Genomic DNA, 18,633 nt, shown 5'->3' on the forward strand with positions numbered 1-18,633 from the left:
CACCTTTCTGGGGGGGTGCTCTCTCTCTGTCCCAATAATCAACTTCCTTGTCTTTGCAGATGACTTCTGTAAGTTTGCAGAAATGTACCCCGACTTCGCGGAGGACTATTTGTACCCTGACCAGACACATTTCGACAACTGTGCACAAACACCCCCAGCACCAACTCCCAATGGCTTCTGCATTGACTTCAGCCCTGAAAACTCAGACTTTGGGAGAAAGAATTTTTGTAAGAAAGTGGACTAGAATGGAAGATTCTGGAGGGACGAGGTCCCTCTTGCATCACCACCTGCCTCCAGTGGTCTGGAGCCTGTTTGTGTATCTACGTTTCCCTGTCTTGTCATGCCATCTCTGTATGTTTGCAGACCCGTAGTCCGAAAGACTTGTGATGTGTTTATTTTCTGTCTCAGGGCCCAGCTGGGCATTTGCAGGGAAGCTGTGTGCATACCCCACCTGCCCATTGCAGGCAGGCAGGCAGGCAGGCAGGCAGGCAGGCAGGCGGGTGCTCCGGGCCTCCCTGTGGGGCAGGACTCCACAGGCTGAGTGGGCACAGGCATGGATGGCTGTGTGCTCACCTAGAATTTGCTGGTCTTGAGTTTGTCAGTCTTTTTCCCTCATTGTCTGTATGGTGTGCACAGTGCAAGGCGTCTGCACACACCTGTCCTGGAGCAGTCACCTTGTCCTGAGTCAGTGCCTCTGCCATCTCTGGCTCACACGTGATGGGGCATCATCCGATTGTAAGTGTTTCTGTGTCCATGCAGGACCTCATGACTATTTTATAAACCTCACTTGGGTACTTTGGAAAACATTCAACATTTTTTTAAAAAAGAAAATTGGTTTTCTACTTCATTTTTCGTGTTAACATACAGATATTTATTTCCAGACTTGTTCTTGATAGACTTTGAGGTTGTCTCGGGTGGCCACAGTTTAAAGGCTCTCTCTGCCCTCCTCCTTATTTAGGTCCATGGGAGGGACATTTAGCCACAAAGACTATCTCCAGGATGCTTTCCTTAAGCCTTCCTGAATCCCCATCTTTTTTTATAAGCATTGCCAGTTTGGTATTTCAGTTTCCACATAACAAAATCTACTTCATGTAAATGGTGAAAGCATTGAATGTGAGTAAAGAATCGAGCAGAGGAAAAGAACGGAAAGCTGTCCCCTTGCCTTTATGATGTCATTCTTGCTCTCGGAGCAGACAGACTGACATTGGCCAGGAGGCCCTGTCCTCCGCACCAGTTACCATGGTGACAGCTGCAGGGGACAGACTGCACAGTTTGCTGTGCTTGGCCCCCCATGAAGTCAGGCAGGCAGAGGGCCCAGACTGTCACCTGAGGCATTGCCTGGTTTCATGGAGTTTTGTTTGTTTTTTGCTTTTGACAAACTCATCCTAAAAGCACAACAGAGACCGTAGTTTTAGTTTGTTTCATAAGCAATGATTGCTTTGGAATTTTGTTTTTACTCCTAAATTAGATTTTACATTCGAGGCATTACTGTAGAAAAATGACCACCAGGCTTTTTAAGTGCAGGAACAGGTGTGTACTAACTTTCTCAGAGAAAGTGTTAGTGTGTGCTTCCCCAAGAGAAATACATAAACAGAACCCCTCGACCTCAGCCACACAGCACCACACTGCCGCAGGATGGGCAGAGAGCTTGGTTTCTGGGCTCTTAGCTTGTTAGGTTTGAATGAAATGTGAACACAGCCTTTGTAGCCGACCAGTTGGTTTTTATAATTATAGAGTACAAATTTTCAGAAGAGAAAAGCCACTAAAAGGCCAATGAAGGAGACTAATGAACTAAGATGTCCCGAGGCTGGGGCTCTGCCCCACCATCTGCAAGTGAAGGATTCCCATGGAATGCCATTGGGCATGTGAGGAGATCCCGAGCAGACCTGGGGCGGATGTTCATTCTCCGGATTACTCTTGCTAGTACCTTCAGTCCGCGCGTCAGAACTGTGAATGTACTTAGCGGGCAGGGGCAGTGGCGGTGCCCGCCCTGCCCGCAGGCTCCTTTGGGGTGCGGTCTTCAGGTTTTCAGTGAAATAAACACAATACATTGTAAAGTTTTGCAGGCTTGAGCGTGTTATGTTAAATGCCTCTTAGTGGAAAGAGAACAGGTGTTTCTTAGCCTGGTAAGAAAGCTCATCAGCTATGTGTGGAAGCCAGGAGCTCCGCTGTCACACACACACACACGTCTTTGCATCTGGTAGGCCAATTCTGTAGTTTCTCTGTCACATTTTTCAGGAGATCATCCTATGAAATCCTATAAAAGATGGAGAAATATGCCCTAGAGAAGCTAGTTAACAAGGAGGACCATAATGATCTCCCTGGGAAGAGAATGTGATGTCCTGGGTAAACTGGGACAGAGGTGACCTTTGTGGGGTTAAGGAGAAACCTGGTGCCAGGGAGGCTCCTGGGAATCCACAAGGGTGACCCAGATAAGACTCCTAGCAGTAGTGGAGAGGGTGCCTGAACTGGCCTTGCCCTGTAATCAGATTGGTGACTGCCCTAGTTGTTATAAAGCTTTCATCCAGTACCTGATGGAAGCAGATGCGGAGATCCACAGCCAAGTATTGGGCCAAGCTCTGGGAGTCGAATTGAAGAGAGGGTGGAAGGATTGTATGAGCAAGGGGGTGGGGTCAGGGTCATGATGGGGAAACCCACAGAATCAGCTGACCAGAGCTAGCAAGAGAGCACTGACTCCTCAATGTCAACTGGGGAACTAGCATAGGACTTTACTAGGACCCCTGGGTACAGGTGACAATGGCGTGGCTTGGGCAGGATATGAGGCTACTGGAGGGTGGGACCAAGATCTAACTCTAATCCACTGACTTAGTGGAGCCCATTCTCTATGGAAAGATACCTTGCTCAGTCTAGACATGGGGGGGGGGGGTCACCTTGGTCCTGCCTTCATGAGGTGATGGGACAGACTTAGTTGACATCCTAGGGAAGGCCTTACCCTCTCTGAGGAGCGGGTGGGGGGAAGGGGAGAGCAAGAGGAGAAGGAGGGGGAACTGGGATTGGAATGTAATAATGTTTGGTGAGGACTGAGGAGGTAACTCAGTAGGTGAATGCTTGCTGCAGAGCTTGAGGACCTGAGTCAATCTCCATTACCCACTGGGGTGGTGTCAGGGGGAATGAGGGGCAGGAGAGCCAGGTATGGTAAAGTGTGCTTATAATCCCAGTGCTGGAGAGGTGCAGAGAGGCAGATCCCCAGGGTTGACTGGCCAGCCAGCCTAGCCTCGTGGATGAGGTTGTCCCAGAAGCACAAGAACATGCACATGCAGCACACGCACACAGACACACGCAAACGCGCGTGCATGGATGTGCGTGCATGGACGCGCGCACACCAATGTATAAGAAAATGTAGAAACTACCCTCAAAAAATAAATGACTGATGTATACCAGAGCTGTGGGGTACCAGTATGTGTGGTTGGGCCCCATGGAGTAAGAAAATATGGGTTTAACCTAACACTGCTTCACAAGTGTTATTTACATCCTGCGTTTTAAGACTTACTTTTTTATCAGTTCTAATTATGTATATGTGCACATGAATGCGGGGCCCTTGCAGGTCAGACACCCCTGCAGCTGAAGGTTGGGAGCTGCCCACGGGGGTGCTAGGAATCAAACTCAGGTCTCCAGAAGAACAGCGGGTGTTCTTCTCAGCCATCTTTCCATCCCTCTCTTTTGTGCTTTTTGAGGAACTTGTCATTTTTTTAAACGGCCGCCAACTCTGACACTAGGCGTGTTTAAAAATGTTTCTTATTTTGACTTATTTTTTGAGACAAGGTTTCACCAGCTGACCGTCCTAGAACTCACATTGTAGATGAAACTAACCTTAAACTCACAGAGATCCACCTGCTCGGCCTTCAGGTTCTGGGGTTCTGGGATTAAAGGGAAACACCACCATGCCTGATTTGTTTACAGTTTTGGTTTTTTTTTTTTTTTTTTTTTTTTTGGTTCAAAGCAAGACATGAGCTGCTTGCTTTCCCTACAGAGCTGGTTTGGGAATCATTTTGCTCAAGATCACAGGAGATACTGCAGCTCCAAGCACAGACTGGCCACAGACATGCAGGACAGCAACCAGGCAAACAGCGTGCCCAAATGTTGGGGCCCCCTACTTGTTATCAGACAGGGTTAGGTCTCTGCTGGTCTCATCATACAGTTCTGCCGTGCTGGAGTTTGAACAACCTGCAACAAGTAGTACATAAGAAATGGGGCCACTCCAGAGGCCTTGTTAAAGAAGTCTGCATCCTCACAGATTCCATATGAAAGCAGGGTAGGGAGAGCCAGCACCTACCACTTGGACCCCACCCCACCCCCACCCCCAGCTTTGCAGAGTGCAGGTTACATTCCTGTGCATCATCTAGCACGACACTGGAGTCATTCCCATAAACACAAATAAACCCAATGTTACACCTGCTCCCAGGAAGATGAACTCCACCAGGCTCAACCCCACCTTAGCATGAGCTGAGTTTGGTCAAGAGCCAATCTAAACATTTCCTTATGGAAAAACTGAGTTTCAAAGTTCACTGCTCACCACTCCTGATGTTCTCTGTCTAAAATGATAGGGGTTCCCAAGAAGTGGAAAGAATGAGTAACCAGTCCACCAGCGGATGCGCAAATTCACACCCAGCACACATGCACACAGGTAGAAGCCCCGTCAAGCAAGTGCACAGTGTTACAGCTGACCCATCCTCGTTCCTGTCTCATCATATGATGGCGTGTTTACATACAGACCTATTTGTGCTCTCCTGGCCCCAGATTTGGTAGCACCTTAGTCCCAGTCTTATTCATGACAATTCCAAGAGGCACATGGAGAGCCACTGGGCTCCAAAAGCATCCTATCCAGTCTCGTGACAGTGACCTTTCTCATACATCTTTAGGACCAATCTTCCCAACCGATAGTCACATTTCTCTTGTGCCTTGAGTCAGGAAAGGCAGCTCCAGTGTTGACAGATGTCTTAACTGTGGGCAGCACATGTCTTGCAGTCCTGAGATGAAACCTCTGGTCTTGGGGGCTGAGGCTCTTAGAAAAAAGTATGAAATGAGAAGCAGAATCTCAGGAAGTAACACAGTAACAGATGTGGGCCATAGAGAGTCTAGGTCAGCAAAGTAGATCTCACACAGTGCAGGGCAGCTCTGCCCACTGTTTTGTTTGATTTTAAGATTGTAATTTAATTACAATGTTTCTTCTTTCTCTTTCTTCCCTCAAAATCTTCTCATCTACCTCTGCCCACTGTTACTGTCACTGTACCAGGCTCACAGGGCAGCCCATCCCAAGACTCTGTCAGATGGCAGGGAGGAGAGGGGTCTGCCCTGTGTGTTGGTATTTTTCAGTCACGCACCTGGCTAGACCCAGGCCATAGGCAGGAATACAGAGAGTTGAGAAGAACCTTGAAAAGGCAAAGGGAGCATTTAGAATAGTAGCACAGTCGCCAGAGCATGACTAGACATCATTGAACCGTTGCTAATCCCTTAGTTGCAAATGTTTTTCTGGCCATGATTAGCAGTGTGAACTAGTCCTCAGTTAAGGCACCAGTCTGTCTGTGGGAAGGCAGCCCAAAATTGCAGGTCCACATCCAATGTCAGAGCCCAGCCCTGTGTCCTTCAAGGCTGCTTTGGCTGTGTTGTGAGTTCTGTAGCCATGGGTGGGAGATGAACAGTCATGAGTAGAACTCACACTGCACTCCAGGCAGTTTTGGCAGGAAAACCTAAATGCTGAACTTGTATCAACCAAGAAGCCTTTCCAGTTGTGATAGAAAGGTCCAGAGAAAATTGGTGTGCCTGGAGGAGCTGTCAGGTCCTTCCCAAGAGTGATGCCGGCTCAGGTCTGGGATCATGGACAACTTTGACCAGCCTAGGTGGTTACTGACCAGCTCTGCTGCTGATCCTCATTTGGTCTCCATCCGGAGCCTATGAGATGAACGCTGGGCTGGTGGGAAGAGACAAATTCACACCATACCAAGTCACACCTGAGAAAATCAGTGAGGGAAGGAGGAGCCTGGAGGTTATCCACGTGCAGTTCCAGCAAGCATGGGTAGGAGATGTAGAGAAAGGGAGTAGCCCAAGAAACGTGGTCAGATAGCCTTTCAGGGACAGAAAAAAAATATTTGACAAAATAATAGCCATAATTTGCCCAAATCTATAAATGCAGGCATAAAAGATGCAGTTCAGTGAGCACCAAATTGAACAAATACCAAACAAGCCAGGCCTGGAAAAAGGTGCTTGCTACTAGCCTGATGACCTGAGTTTGATCCCCAGGACTCACAGGGTAGGAGGAGAGAAAAGCTCCCACAAGTTGTCCTTTGATTTTCACATGTATGTCTGGCACAGGTACATGTACACACACACACCACACCACAAACAACACACCAGACACACAAACACATACCACACACACACACAATGTAAAAAAAAATTTTAAAGGAAAATGCAAGGGCATCCAGAAGAAACGTGTGCTCCTAAAGAACAAAGTTTACCCAGGTGACTGCTGAGTACCTACTAAATAGTGATTGATATCACTAATTAGCAATTACTAATCAGTAATTGATATCAGTGTCAGCCAGCTTCTCAATGAAGGACAGCTGACTTCTCGGTTGGTAGTTCACTCCTCAATGAGAACCAATTCCTCAGTGACTAACAGCCAAGTTTTCCATGACTGGTAGATGACTTTCAATGACATTCAGATTCTCAGTGACAACCAATTTCTCAATGATCAGAACCACCTTAGTGACTGCCAGCTTCTCAACAGCAGCCAAAGTTCTCAGTGACTGCTGATTCCTTAGTGATTGACAGCTGTCACCTTCTGTAAGACCACCAACTAACTACTCATCAGCCTCTGCCTATGCTAGCCCTCCTCACAATTAAAGACAAAAAAATATGTCAGCCTGGAATTCTGTGTTTAAAAACATCTTTATAAAGTCAAGCAAAATAAAGACATTTTTAGTAGGCAATAGCTGAACCAATTCATCATTGCCAACAGTATCAGTAGTAATCCCCAAAACACAAGAAGCTGAGCATAATGGCTAGGTATTATCTGAAGGTACACTGTAAATGGAGTTCTTAATTGGTCTAGATAATAAAAACCCGGAGTCAGATATAGAGGAAAATGCTGAGATCAGAGAGAAGTAGCAAGCCATCACCACACCTTACCTCCTTCACATCTCAGCAGACAAGAGAGTGAGTTCCTGTTTCTTCCTGCTTATATCCTGTTTCCGCCCCGCTAGCTCACTTCCTGTCTGTCTCCACAGACCTCCAGACCTCTATGGTTAGGTCTAGCAAGCTCCATTCTCTGCCCTTCAGACAGGCTTTATTTTGTACAAGCAGGATATCACCACAGTACACTGTTGAAAAGTAATCACATCTAGGAGTGGTAGTACATGCCTTCAATCTTAGCACTTGGGAGGCATAAGGCTGGTGGGTCTTTGAGTTCAAGGCCAACCTGATCTAAAGAGTGAGTTACAGGATAGCCAGGGCTACACAAAAAGAAATATATAGTAAGTCTTCTAAAGGAAATAAGTGTGTTCACATGAGTGTTTATCCAAACTAGGCAAGACAGTAGGAGGAGTCCAAAGGAAGATAAATATAAAATAGCCAGGTGCTAAGTTTAAACCCCATCCTGTCAGTATTTCCATTAAAGACTTGAACTCCCAATGGCAATTGTTGGGCTGAATGAAAAATAAAATATCTAAGTATATGTGAGGTAAGCACAGGGAGAAAGGAACGGGATAGGAAATGTGGCGACACAGCCTAATGGGACCAAAAGTGGGGTAGCTTGCAAGGTTTCATTGTGCTAGTGAACTTTGAGACAAGGAGAACTTTCAGGTCAAAGAAAGACACTTCATGAGAAGAAAGTTTCCTTCTACCAGATCCTGAAGTCCTCAGGAACATGCATTTGATACCTCAGAGTCAGCTAAGCAGCACCAAGAAGTTTAAAGGCAACAAATTGGTGATCATGGTTGAAGACAACCTGCCAGAGATTGATCCCACCTGAGGAAGGTAACTATGTAAACATTTAAATGGCCCTCTCTATCATACTACTGAAGCAGCACAGACCATGTGCCTGGTACTAGAGTTAATCTTTTGGGACTCTGTAAGTCCCAAAGTGGTTGGGTCAAGATAACTTTGTCTTTCATCTACATGGAGCTTTCCACAGACAGAACTGAACTGTGTAACCCACTCAGCAGCGAGCGACGCAAGGTGAGAAATGGCGACAAGAGCCTCCAAATGATAGACAGTGCCTACCTGTCCAGTTCTGTGAGAGCTGGTTGGGTCCTGGCTCACTTCTAAACTACAAAACGTTGCTTCAGGTCAGAAGGAACAGGGGCTGAATGTGCCTCTCCAGAAAGCCCAGGTCGTAAGGGTCTCAGGGAGAAATCTCATGTCTGGTGTCAAATCCTAAATCAGGATGCAATCTGGCAGGAGACTGACCTGTAGCCAACAGAAAGTGGCCCAGAAGTTGCTTAGGTGGTAGAAGCCTGCCAGCATAATTAAAGATGGGTTTTCCAACAATTGCGCTGTTTGGTTTCTTGAAGATCAGATTTCTGCAACATGAAGACTTTGCATGCCCACCGTATGACCAGCCATTCCATGAGGGCTCACCTAAGGGAAGTAGCAGCACACATCGGCACAAAGATAGACAGCTGTCTATCTGGAGCTATGGGAAATTACATTGCATCCATACAATAGAATACTCCCCAGCAAAGAAAAGCTACTCACAGAGGCAGGCAATCGCTGGGACTCACCTTAAATACACTGAGAGGGAACGGACATGAAACAGTATTTGCTATAGGACTGCTATAGAAAAAAGTCTGAGAAAAGTCGATCCATGGCTATTGCAAATGAACCAGCAGTTGCCTGGGTATGACAGAGTAAGACAACAGGAAGGGACTGAGGAACAATCTAGCTTGACTTCCATGTCCTGCAATAGAGTCTGTGTCTTCGGCAATAAGGCCTTACCATCGAGCTGTGGTGAGAAATCAAGAGAAATTACTATAGCTGGTTTTACTTTGGGAACCTGAGGGCCTCTCTGACCAATAACTCATAGAGAGAGAGTGCATACCTGACACTGAGATTTTCATTTAATATACATGTCTTGGGGAGGATACTTTGTCTATGAAGCAGAGTAGCTACATTCAAACTCCTTTTAAAAATTATATTTTAATTAGTTCACAATGCAGTGGGTTTCTGTAAGGCTTTTTCTTTTTGAAGTTTGTTTTAGGCTATTTTAGGATCCTTGTATTCCTGATACATTTTATAACCAACTTGTCAATTTCTTCAAAAAAGAATGTTAGACTTCTGACTTGGATTGAGTTCTATCTATAGATCAGATAAAAAAACAAAAACAAACAAACAAACAAACAAAAAACACATTTGGTAGTCTTGACCCTGAGATGCTAATAAACTGCCGTGTTATCTCAGATTGTTACTTCGATTTCTCAGGATTTTCTCCATCAGTGTGTTAGTTGCTTGCCATTGCTGTGATAAAACACCATGATCAAGGCAGTTTATAGAACAACGGGGTTTATTTGGGCTTATGGATTCAGAGGGTTAGAGTTTACAATGGCAAGGAGGAGCAGCAGGCAGGCCTGGATGCTGGGGCAGGAGTCAGAGTTCACATTCTGGACCACAGGCAGAGGCGGAGAGATGAGGAACTGAAGCAGTGTCATCTTTAGACCCTCAAAGCCTGCATCAGGTTCCATGTTTCCCCCAACAACACCATTCCTCCTAGACCTCCTCTAACAATGCCACCAACTGAGGATCAAGTTCTTAAACATATGGGCCTAGAGGGCACATTTCCCTTTGAAACAACCAGAACAAACCATGAGACCTTCCCAGAAAGCGCTTCTTACCCACTCCTCAATTTTCTTTGTGTTCTCTGCATATGGAGCCATGCACTAGCCAATGCCTGAGAGTCACACGAACCAATGAGTTGATCCTTCTCCCCACAGACCAGCAATGTGTTATACAGCAAAGCTTCAGCCTTTTGGGTGTCTTGTAGTCAAAATCCTGCAGTCTGATTGACTATCTGCCTACCTCTGAGAGTGTCTTTCTAGTGTGTACAAGCATCAAAAGTAAGCTTTGTTTTATCTAATTTCATACACTCTACCTGGTAATGGCAATGCCACATACTGTCTCTGATAATGTTAATGACATATACCCTCTCTGTTAATAGCAATGTCATATACTCTGTGTTTCTCTGGTGATGGCAATGCCATATTCTCTCTCTCTCTCTCTCTCTCTCTCTCTCTTTCTCTCTCTCTCTCTCTCCCTCCCTCCCTCCCTCCCCCCTCTGTCCCTCCCCCCTCTCTCCCCCTGGTGATTGCCATATACCCTCTCTGTCAATGGCAACATCATTTACTCTTTCTGGTAAATCACAAATAACGTTTCATGCCAAATTTTATGAAATTGTGGGCTGCTTGGGTGATATTGTGACTTGGAAACTCCTTGAGTTTCAACTATATCTCAGCAGCATCCCTACTTAGGAGGAAAATGTGTCCAGAAGAATATTTAGCTATTATTTCAAACTCCAAGTGTGCACGCACTATGTCACCTGTAATGGCAGCATCTGAAGCAACCTCTCAAGCACTACTGTTTGCGCTAGGTAACTGCACCTCATGGCAGAAAAACATTGTATACCTGCTAGGTGTGCATCTCAAAGGTGGAGCCTGGCCACCTGTGCTTCATGTGATGATCATTTTATCCAGGAAAATCCTATGTACTCTAAATTTGAAAGCCTCCCAAGGACACGTGGCTTCTTACACAGCAGCTTGTACTTCCAGAATCCATCTTGCTCTGGTCTGCTCAAAAGTGAACAGTGAGTGGAAGTCATGGTAGATGGGTGGGAGGCATTTCCATTCATGTTCCATGTTGTTTCAAAAAAAAAAAAAAATCCAGAGTCCCCAAGGGAACCCACTTCCTTCTGAATACAGACCCAGAATGGTGCCTTTTTAATGAATGTTTTAGCCAATCCCAGCCCCACCAGCACACAGCAACTCCACCAAGGGGCAAACATTGCTTATCTTATCTTTTCTTTCCAACCTTCTGCAATTATGTGTCTTATCAAAGGTTGTGGAACCAGGCTCAACATAGTCATTACTGTCTTAATCAAAGCCACTGTGATTACCCATAGGAGACTATTGGCAAGATTGAATTTGTTGATGATCTGTTTAAAAGGGGAGTCTGAGCTGGGACATAGGGAGGACTCCATCTATGCAGCTCCCAGGAGTCTGTCACCCAAATGAGAATGCAGTCATTTGGGTAACTCACACTTTTTGTAAGTAACCTCTCACCCATGCTTCTGTAAGTAAGCCCAATATACTCATTGGTTCACCAAACTGGACTAGGGTGTCATTTCTGTGATCTGTTTGTTGTTAGTGCCCTTTCTGGGATGAAAAGGTGTTACAGAATATTAGCTTAAGATGTGTTACATTCTTTATGCTGTGGAATATTTGTTTAAGGATGCAAAGATGTTGCATTCTTTTATGTTACATTTGTTTAACTCTGTGAAGCTGTGTTACTTTGCCTATCTACATCTGATTGGTCTAATTAATAGTCAAATAGCCAATAGCTAGGCAGGATAGAGAAGTAGATGGGGCTGTCAGGCAGAGAGAATAAATAGGAGAGTAGAGAGAGGAGTAAGAAACAGAAAAAGAAACACCAGGACCCAGCCACCCATGCTTACAACCAGCCACGGAGTTAGAAGGAAAGAAAAGCATATAGAATAGAGAAAGGTAAAAGCCCTAGGCAAAAGGTAGATTGAAAATTTTAAATTAAGAAAAACTGGCTAAAAATAAGCCAAGCTAAGGCCTGGCATTCATAAGTAAGACTAAATCTCCATGTATTTATTTGGGAACTCGGTGACATGTCCCCAACTATAAACAAGTGTTTATTTTCATCTCCCTGGGAAGGTGTCCTGACAGAATGGACTGGCAAAAGGGAGATGCTTATCTCCTAGAAGCCAAGAAGTGGAGAGAATGTCTCCACTAGGTGGGCTCTATGTTTCCTTCTTTGTCCTGTCCTATAGGATTCCCCATGCACATTTGAGGCAGCTTACCCCTCTCTTAGTAATCCCTCTATAAATGCCCTCACAGACACACCCAAAGGCCATCTTACTGATCTCCTAAGCACACCACAATCCACTCAAACTGTCAAACCATTGTTGTCTTAGTCACTGTTCTATTGCTGTGAAGAGACACAATGACCAAGGCAACTCTTATAGAAGAAGGCATTTCATTACAGGCTTGCTTACAGTTTCAAAGGTTTAGTCCATTATCACCATAGTGGGGAACATAGTGGGGACATGTCAGCACTCATGGTCCTGGAGCAGTATCTGAGAGCTACATCCTGATCCACAGGCAGAGAGAAAGAGAGAGAGGGAGAGAGAGAGAGAGATAGATAGATAGAGAGAGAGAGAGAGAGAGAGAGAGAGAGAGCACCAGGCATGGGTTTATGAATCCTCAAAACCCACTTTAAGTGACACACTTCCTCCACCTACTCCAACAAGGCCACACCTCCTAATTGTTCTAATCCTTCTCAAATAGTGTCACTCCCTGATGACTAATATGTGAGCCTATGTATAGTGTCTTAGTTAGGATTTCTATTGCTATAAGAGACACTACGACCACAGCAACTCTTACAAAGGAAAATTTTTAATTGGTACTGGCTTACAGGTTCAGAGGTATAGACCATTACTGTCATGGCAAGAAGCTTGGCAGCATGCAAGCAAACATGGTGATAGAGAAGGAGCCAAGAGTTCCACATCTGGATCGGTGTAAGAAAAGAGAGACACTGGGTTTATTTTGAGCATGTGAAACTCCAAAGCTAACTCCAACAAGGCCACACCTACTTCAATAAGACCACACCTCCTTATCCCTGTCAAGAAGGTTTATTCCCTATGAACCTAAGGGAGGCATTTTCACTCAAATTAGCATATAGCTCTTCCTTCTTCTTTTTTTTTGTTTTTGTTTTTTGAGTTCAATAGTTTTTGTTCACCTTACTCTTGAACATGAGATTTGCCCTGGAGTGGTTGATATACCCAATGTCATTCCATTAAAGAAATCTGGTTTTTTTTCCTCTCCTAACAGGTATAAATTACAGTTCTATTTTTAATCTTTACCCTAGTAACTAGGTTTAAATTAATTCATTTATTGATTTTTTAAATATAGTAAGACAAAACAAAAACTGTTGTATCAAAGTCAGACAACACAGGCCAACAGAAGAAAAAGAGCCCAAGAGAGGGTTCAAGAGTCCCTTCAAAACACTAGACTGGAAGCCATAATATACATGTAGAAGATCCGGAGCAGATCTGTGTGTGCCCTGTGTTACTGCTTCAGTCTCCCTGAGTTCATACAAGCTTTGATCACTATGATTTAGAGGACCTCATTATCTTTGATGGCCTCCATCTCCTCTGACTCCTACCATCTTTCTACTTCCTCTTCTTCAGTGTTCCCTGAGCTCTGAAGGGAAGGATTTGATGGAGACATATCATCTATGACTTGAGTGTTGCAAGATCTCTCAATATCTGCATAATGTCTGGCTGTGGGTCTCTATAGCTGATCCCATTTGCTGCAGAAGAAAGCTTCTCTGATGATGATAGTTGAACAAGGCACTGATCTATGAGTGTAGGCAAATATCATTAGGAGTCATTTCATCGATACATTTCTAAGGCAGCATTATTTGGTTTTGCCCTAGGTCCCTGGGCTATCTAGTCTTAGGTTCTTGGTCACCTAAGCAGCATCAGGAATGGGTTCCATCTCATGGAGTGTCCCTTAAATCAATTATTGGTTGGTGTCTTAGTTGGAGTTTCATTATTGTAATGAAACATCATGACCAAAAAGCAAGTTGGGGAGGAAAGGGTTTATTTGGCTTATATGTCCATATTATTGTTCATCATCGAAGAAAGTTAACAGGACAGGAATCTGGGGGCAGAAGCTGATGCAGAGGCCATGGAGGGGTACTGCTTACTGGTTTGCTCCTCACGACTTGCTCATTCCACTTTCTTATAGAACTCAGGACCACCAGCCCAGGTGTGGCACCACTCCCAATGGGCTGAACCTTCCCCCATCAATCGCTAATTAAGAAAATGCCTTACAGCTGGATCTTATGGAGGCATTTTCTCAACTGAAGTTCCCTCATTTCAGAAAAACTCAAGCTTGTGTCAAGGTGGCATAAGACTAGCGGGCACAGTTGGTTGCTCCCACAAGCTTTGTACCACAGTTGCTCTAGCATATCTTGCAGATAGAATACCATTGTAGATACAGGGTTTGTGGCTGGCTTGGTGTTTACATTTCTCTTTTTTACATTTCTCTTTTTTTACATTTCTATCAAGCATGCAGAGTGCCATCTTGTAATGGAGACACTGGAACATAGGGGTGAAGGCTCTATGTGGGTACCAGCTTGACACCTCCATGTCCAATGAGTTGTGTATGTGTTGTCTTCAGCAATGGGGGCTTGCTGCCAGTTTGTGGGGAGCAACCTATATAGTCTTGGGAAAAGCCTGTGCTATTTGGGGATTCCTGTGGGACCCCTTTGGCCAACAACTCAGATGTGACCCAAACCCACTACTGGGAACTTCATTTGGTGACAAGAGATGGCCAGTTGGGACTCTGTCTCCCATTATTTGTCAAATTTGTTTAGAACATCTTCATATATACATATGTTTTAGGAAGTTTCTACTATATTAGGTTACCATAATACACCTAAAATGTCCCTTAATTTTAGCTGTCTCTCCCTTATTCCCTCCCACTACCCTCTCTCCCCTTTCTATCCTCATTCCAGAACTCCCCTAGCACCACCTGTTTTCACCCAGTGCTTTGAGTCAACAGCCTCAGCAACAACTGTAAGGAATTGGGCTCTGCATTTAGCCAAAGCTCCGGCATGCAAAGATGGGCTGTTCATTGATCAACTCAGAGTCAACCACACTGCATCTACCTGTACAAGCCCAGAAAGTGAGGTGGACATATGACCTCCCTGACATTTGTGGTGAGACTAAAGGTCCAGCCCCCTTTGCTCTAAGAACATGAAAAGTTCCATTGTCCTAGCTGCACAGTTAGTCAGGTGTGAGGCAGGAGTAGAGGGCTAGATAGATATGGGATATTGACTCTAAATATAGGTGACATGCGATTACTCCCATCACTGTTTCTCATTCCTGAACTGCTGTGTTTTGGCTGTGTGCCACCTCACCCTTTGATATTTTCTTTCTTTTGTCTGTTTTGTAGGTTGTATGATGCTAAGTTGTGTTCTGTGTCTGTATCCTTAAATGTCCTCTTTAGTTATTCCCACAATTCCTTCCTTACTCAGCCATTTGTTTTCTTGATGGCTTCAGTTGGGCCCATGGTGGGTTCCTGCCCCTTTCTTGACATCAGAAGTGCTACTGGTCATTGTGTTGGTAAAACACACTAAAGATAACCTCAGAGTCATCAAAGTGCTCTGGTGTCACATTAAGGAAAATTCAACACTTCCCCTTGGATTAGTTTGACTGATTAGTGAGCTCAAGTTGGAATCCTCCTCTTCTCTCCTTGAGTCTTCTGCCTGTATTTATTTAACAGAACAAAAAGCATGGCATGGGAAATGAGAGATTCCTTGCTGAACTCCTTAAGTGAGTTTTGCAAGGTATTAGTGATTCTAATTGACCTCGAAATACTCAGTATTACAAAGATACTTTATCAACCTATATACACATGTTGCTTCCAACGATTGTGAAGGGTATTTGCTGTATAAGGTTGCTTCCAGGCTGTTGGCTACTTTCAACAAATTATTATCACAACACACACATACACACATTCATTGCTCTGGGTCATAGTCATGGAAGAGCCTGTAACTTAAGATTAAAGTCATGTATTACCATAGTTTGTGATTGTGCATTACATGGGAGACTGAGGCAAGAAAGGTTAGTTGTTGCATTGTTAGTTGTTACATTGTTCTCTTAAAGGCAAGTCAAACTTCAACATGATGATTACAAAATAGCAGGTCATGTCTTCAGCGACCTCAAAGTGTATTATTAACTTGTTTGTGAGGTCCAGAAAAGAAGCCAGGCTCTTTGAATGTAAGTGATATTTGCATTGAATTGTATTTGCAAGGAAGGGGGACATCAGAGATTTGAGGTAGCATCTCCTGGAGTGCTGTTACCAGATGGAGTGTGAAGGACTGAAACCACTCCCCCAACCCCATATATAGGTAGAAAGCATACCCTCTGGTGTGAGGTGGTATTCAGAATTGGGTCTTGGGTGGTGATCAGGTTTCAAAGGCTCGGATTCAGAAATGTTATTTGTGCCTTATAAAATGGCCATGGAGAGAGCTCTGTTCACCTCTGCCCTGAGGAGACCTGGAGAACTTAACATTTGCCATCTGGGAGCAGCCCTCCCCAGACACTTGTGGCCCTGGGGACCTGAGACTTCTAAGCCTTTACAGGAATAAATGTTGACTGTCTCCAAAGCTGTGTGGCGTTTCCTTACAGCAGCTCCAGCTGACCATGTCAGCCATGGCAGTCTGCCCTTGGCATTCTAATCTGCATGGAAGAGCATCTCTGGGGGTTTCCTGTCTGGCATCATCCCCATGTTTGGGGGCCTCAAGGACATGGGCACAGAGAAGCCAACAGGTGAGTGAGGGCCCAGCCCATGTGAGGGCTGCAAGTGAAAACAGATTCTGCAAGGGAATTGGTTCAGTGGGTCCTGTAGGCAAGACACCTGCTCCAGGGTCCCCATGCTCCCGGCAAAGCTCTCAGCTACTGTGAGGGAAGGCAGAAAGGGGAAGGAGGGATGAATGGAAGAGAGAAGTGTGGGGAAGAGAAGGGTGCGAGAAGGTAAGAGTTCAGGAAAGGGAGGAGCAGAGAGGAAGTTTGGACTTTGGTTCTGAGAAAAGGGATCAATCACACTGCTGCTTACCCTAGAGTGTCCTGGACCTCCCCAGGTGTCCGCATGTCACACACATCTGGGCAGGAGAACTCCATTTCCTAGTCCTCTGGGCCCTGAAGCAGGATATTGACCATACAGACTATATGATAGGTCCCTCCTATATGATAGGTTTCTGACTCAGGCTGACTGGAGGTGGCCTCCTGGTTTGAATCAGACGGCCTGGATCCTTGTAAAAATATGTTCAGGAGAGGCTTCGGGAACCAAGCTAGATCGCTGAGGTGGGCTGGAAACAAGCACACACTACAAGCACACACTTTTGACCATGGTACCTGAGAAAGGAGATAGAGGCGAGTCAGGACAGATTGGAAGATACTTTAGATCGTAAGGTCAGAACTCTGGGAATGAGAAGAACCTGAGAAAACTGGACAGGGCAGGGGCAAGACACACCGTGAGCTGGCTAGGAACACTACCACAGGACTGTGAGGGGCGTCCCACTTGCTTTGCTCACACAGAGCTCGAATTGGAGAATCTTGTCAGCAGGTTGCTCAGGAACACGGGAGCAAAATGGGATAGTCGTACAGCATCGAAGGGAGAAGTGGGGAGACTCGGGTGAGCCTTGGGAGCTCCAAGCAGTCCCCCAGGCTCTGGCCACTTCGCCCTGCTACTCTGCTTCTCCCGGCTTTGCTGGAATCAGTTGCCTGGGAGCCCCTTGCAGGCGCTGGCAAGATAACCCAAGGAGCAGCAGCAGGGATGAGAGACCAAGACTGGTCCGTCCTGGAAACCAACTGTCCGTCTAGTCCACAAGCGTCCAACCTAGATACCTTGCTCCCACGTGGCCGAAGCTTTCTGGCCGCACAAGACACTGGCTCGCCCAGGCATAGTGGTCTCTGGCTCCCCGCAGCCGTCCTAATACCCAAGAGATGCAGGAGCGCTGCCTAGCCTGTCCTCCGCCCACCCAGGGCGGGTGAGAGGCGGAGCCAGTGCCAGCAGGCGCCCCCGACGGCGGGCGGGGCTAGGCCGACCGACCCCGCGACTGGATAAGAGCTTGAGGCTGAGACCCGCCAGAGCTGTGAAGTGGGACTGAAGGCTTACAGGACCTCAGAGCTGGAGGCCAGCGCAGGAGGCAGGTAAGAACAGGGTCGATCCTTGCGCATCCTTGGAGGTGGCATCTCCATAACCCCTGCCCCGCTCTGATCCTGGACGGCTGTGCCGGGGAGTGAGGTGCAGGAACGAGAGTCGCCCGGGCTCTGGGTCCAAGATACCAACAGCCAGAACTTTGGAGAGCAGCTCCTTCCACACAGAACTAAGGCGTGTGCGCTCAGCTCCTGTCCTGGAGTGTAGGGTTCCACAGAACCCAGATTCATAGACCTTCTTCACAGGAGGTTGCTGTTACTTCCCGGGGCGGGGTTGGGAGGGAGGCATGGCCTGTCTATGGCTGAGGCTGGACTTCGTGAACCCTTGGTGGTGGATTGAAGCTATTAGAGGGGCTGGAATCTGGAAGATGCACACCCCTAGGGGTTATTTTCACAACACACCAAAAGCTCCATCTCCCTTCTCCCTCCCCCTACCTTCTCCTGTCTTTCTGTGAGCCCAGGGCTGAATTCAGGTTGTGGAGAATGTCAGAGAACCTTGGCTTAGGAGCCACCTGTTTCCTGATCCAGCTGGTGAAGAAACATGTTTTCCCAGGGGCCATTTTGCTGTCTGTGCCCAAACCTCGGCTCTGAGCCATGAGTTGAGGAGTAGAGTGGGGAACAGAACTGTAATAGAGCAGGGAGCAGAACCT

The 18,633-nt window shown here is 46.0% G+C and overlaps 1 protein-coding gene across 1 annotated transcript in view; it reads left to right on the top strand.

Moving 5' to 3' along the window:
• The window catches only part of Lpcat1 (lysophosphatidylcholine acyltransferase 1), a 48,890-nt gene extending 46,833 nt beyond the window's left edge, over window positions 1-2,057 (top strand). The window contains exon 14 of the mRNA XM_051182719.1: window positions 60-2,057. Coding sequence (XP_051038676.1) covers window positions 60-244 — 185 coding nt within the window. The 3' untranslated portion in view covers window positions 245-2,057. The remainder of the gene's footprint in view (window positions 1-59) is intronic.
• The last annotated feature ends 16,576 nt before the right edge of the window (window positions 2,058-18,633 follow it).

The sequence above is a fragment of the Phodopus roborovskii genome, unplaced genomic scaffold (genome assembly GCF_943737965.1).
Source record: "Phodopus roborovskii unplaced genomic scaffold, PHOROB, whole genome shotgun sequence".
Taxonomy (NCBI): domain Eukaryota; kingdom Metazoa; phylum Chordata; class Mammalia; order Rodentia; family Cricetidae; genus Phodopus; species Phodopus roborovskii.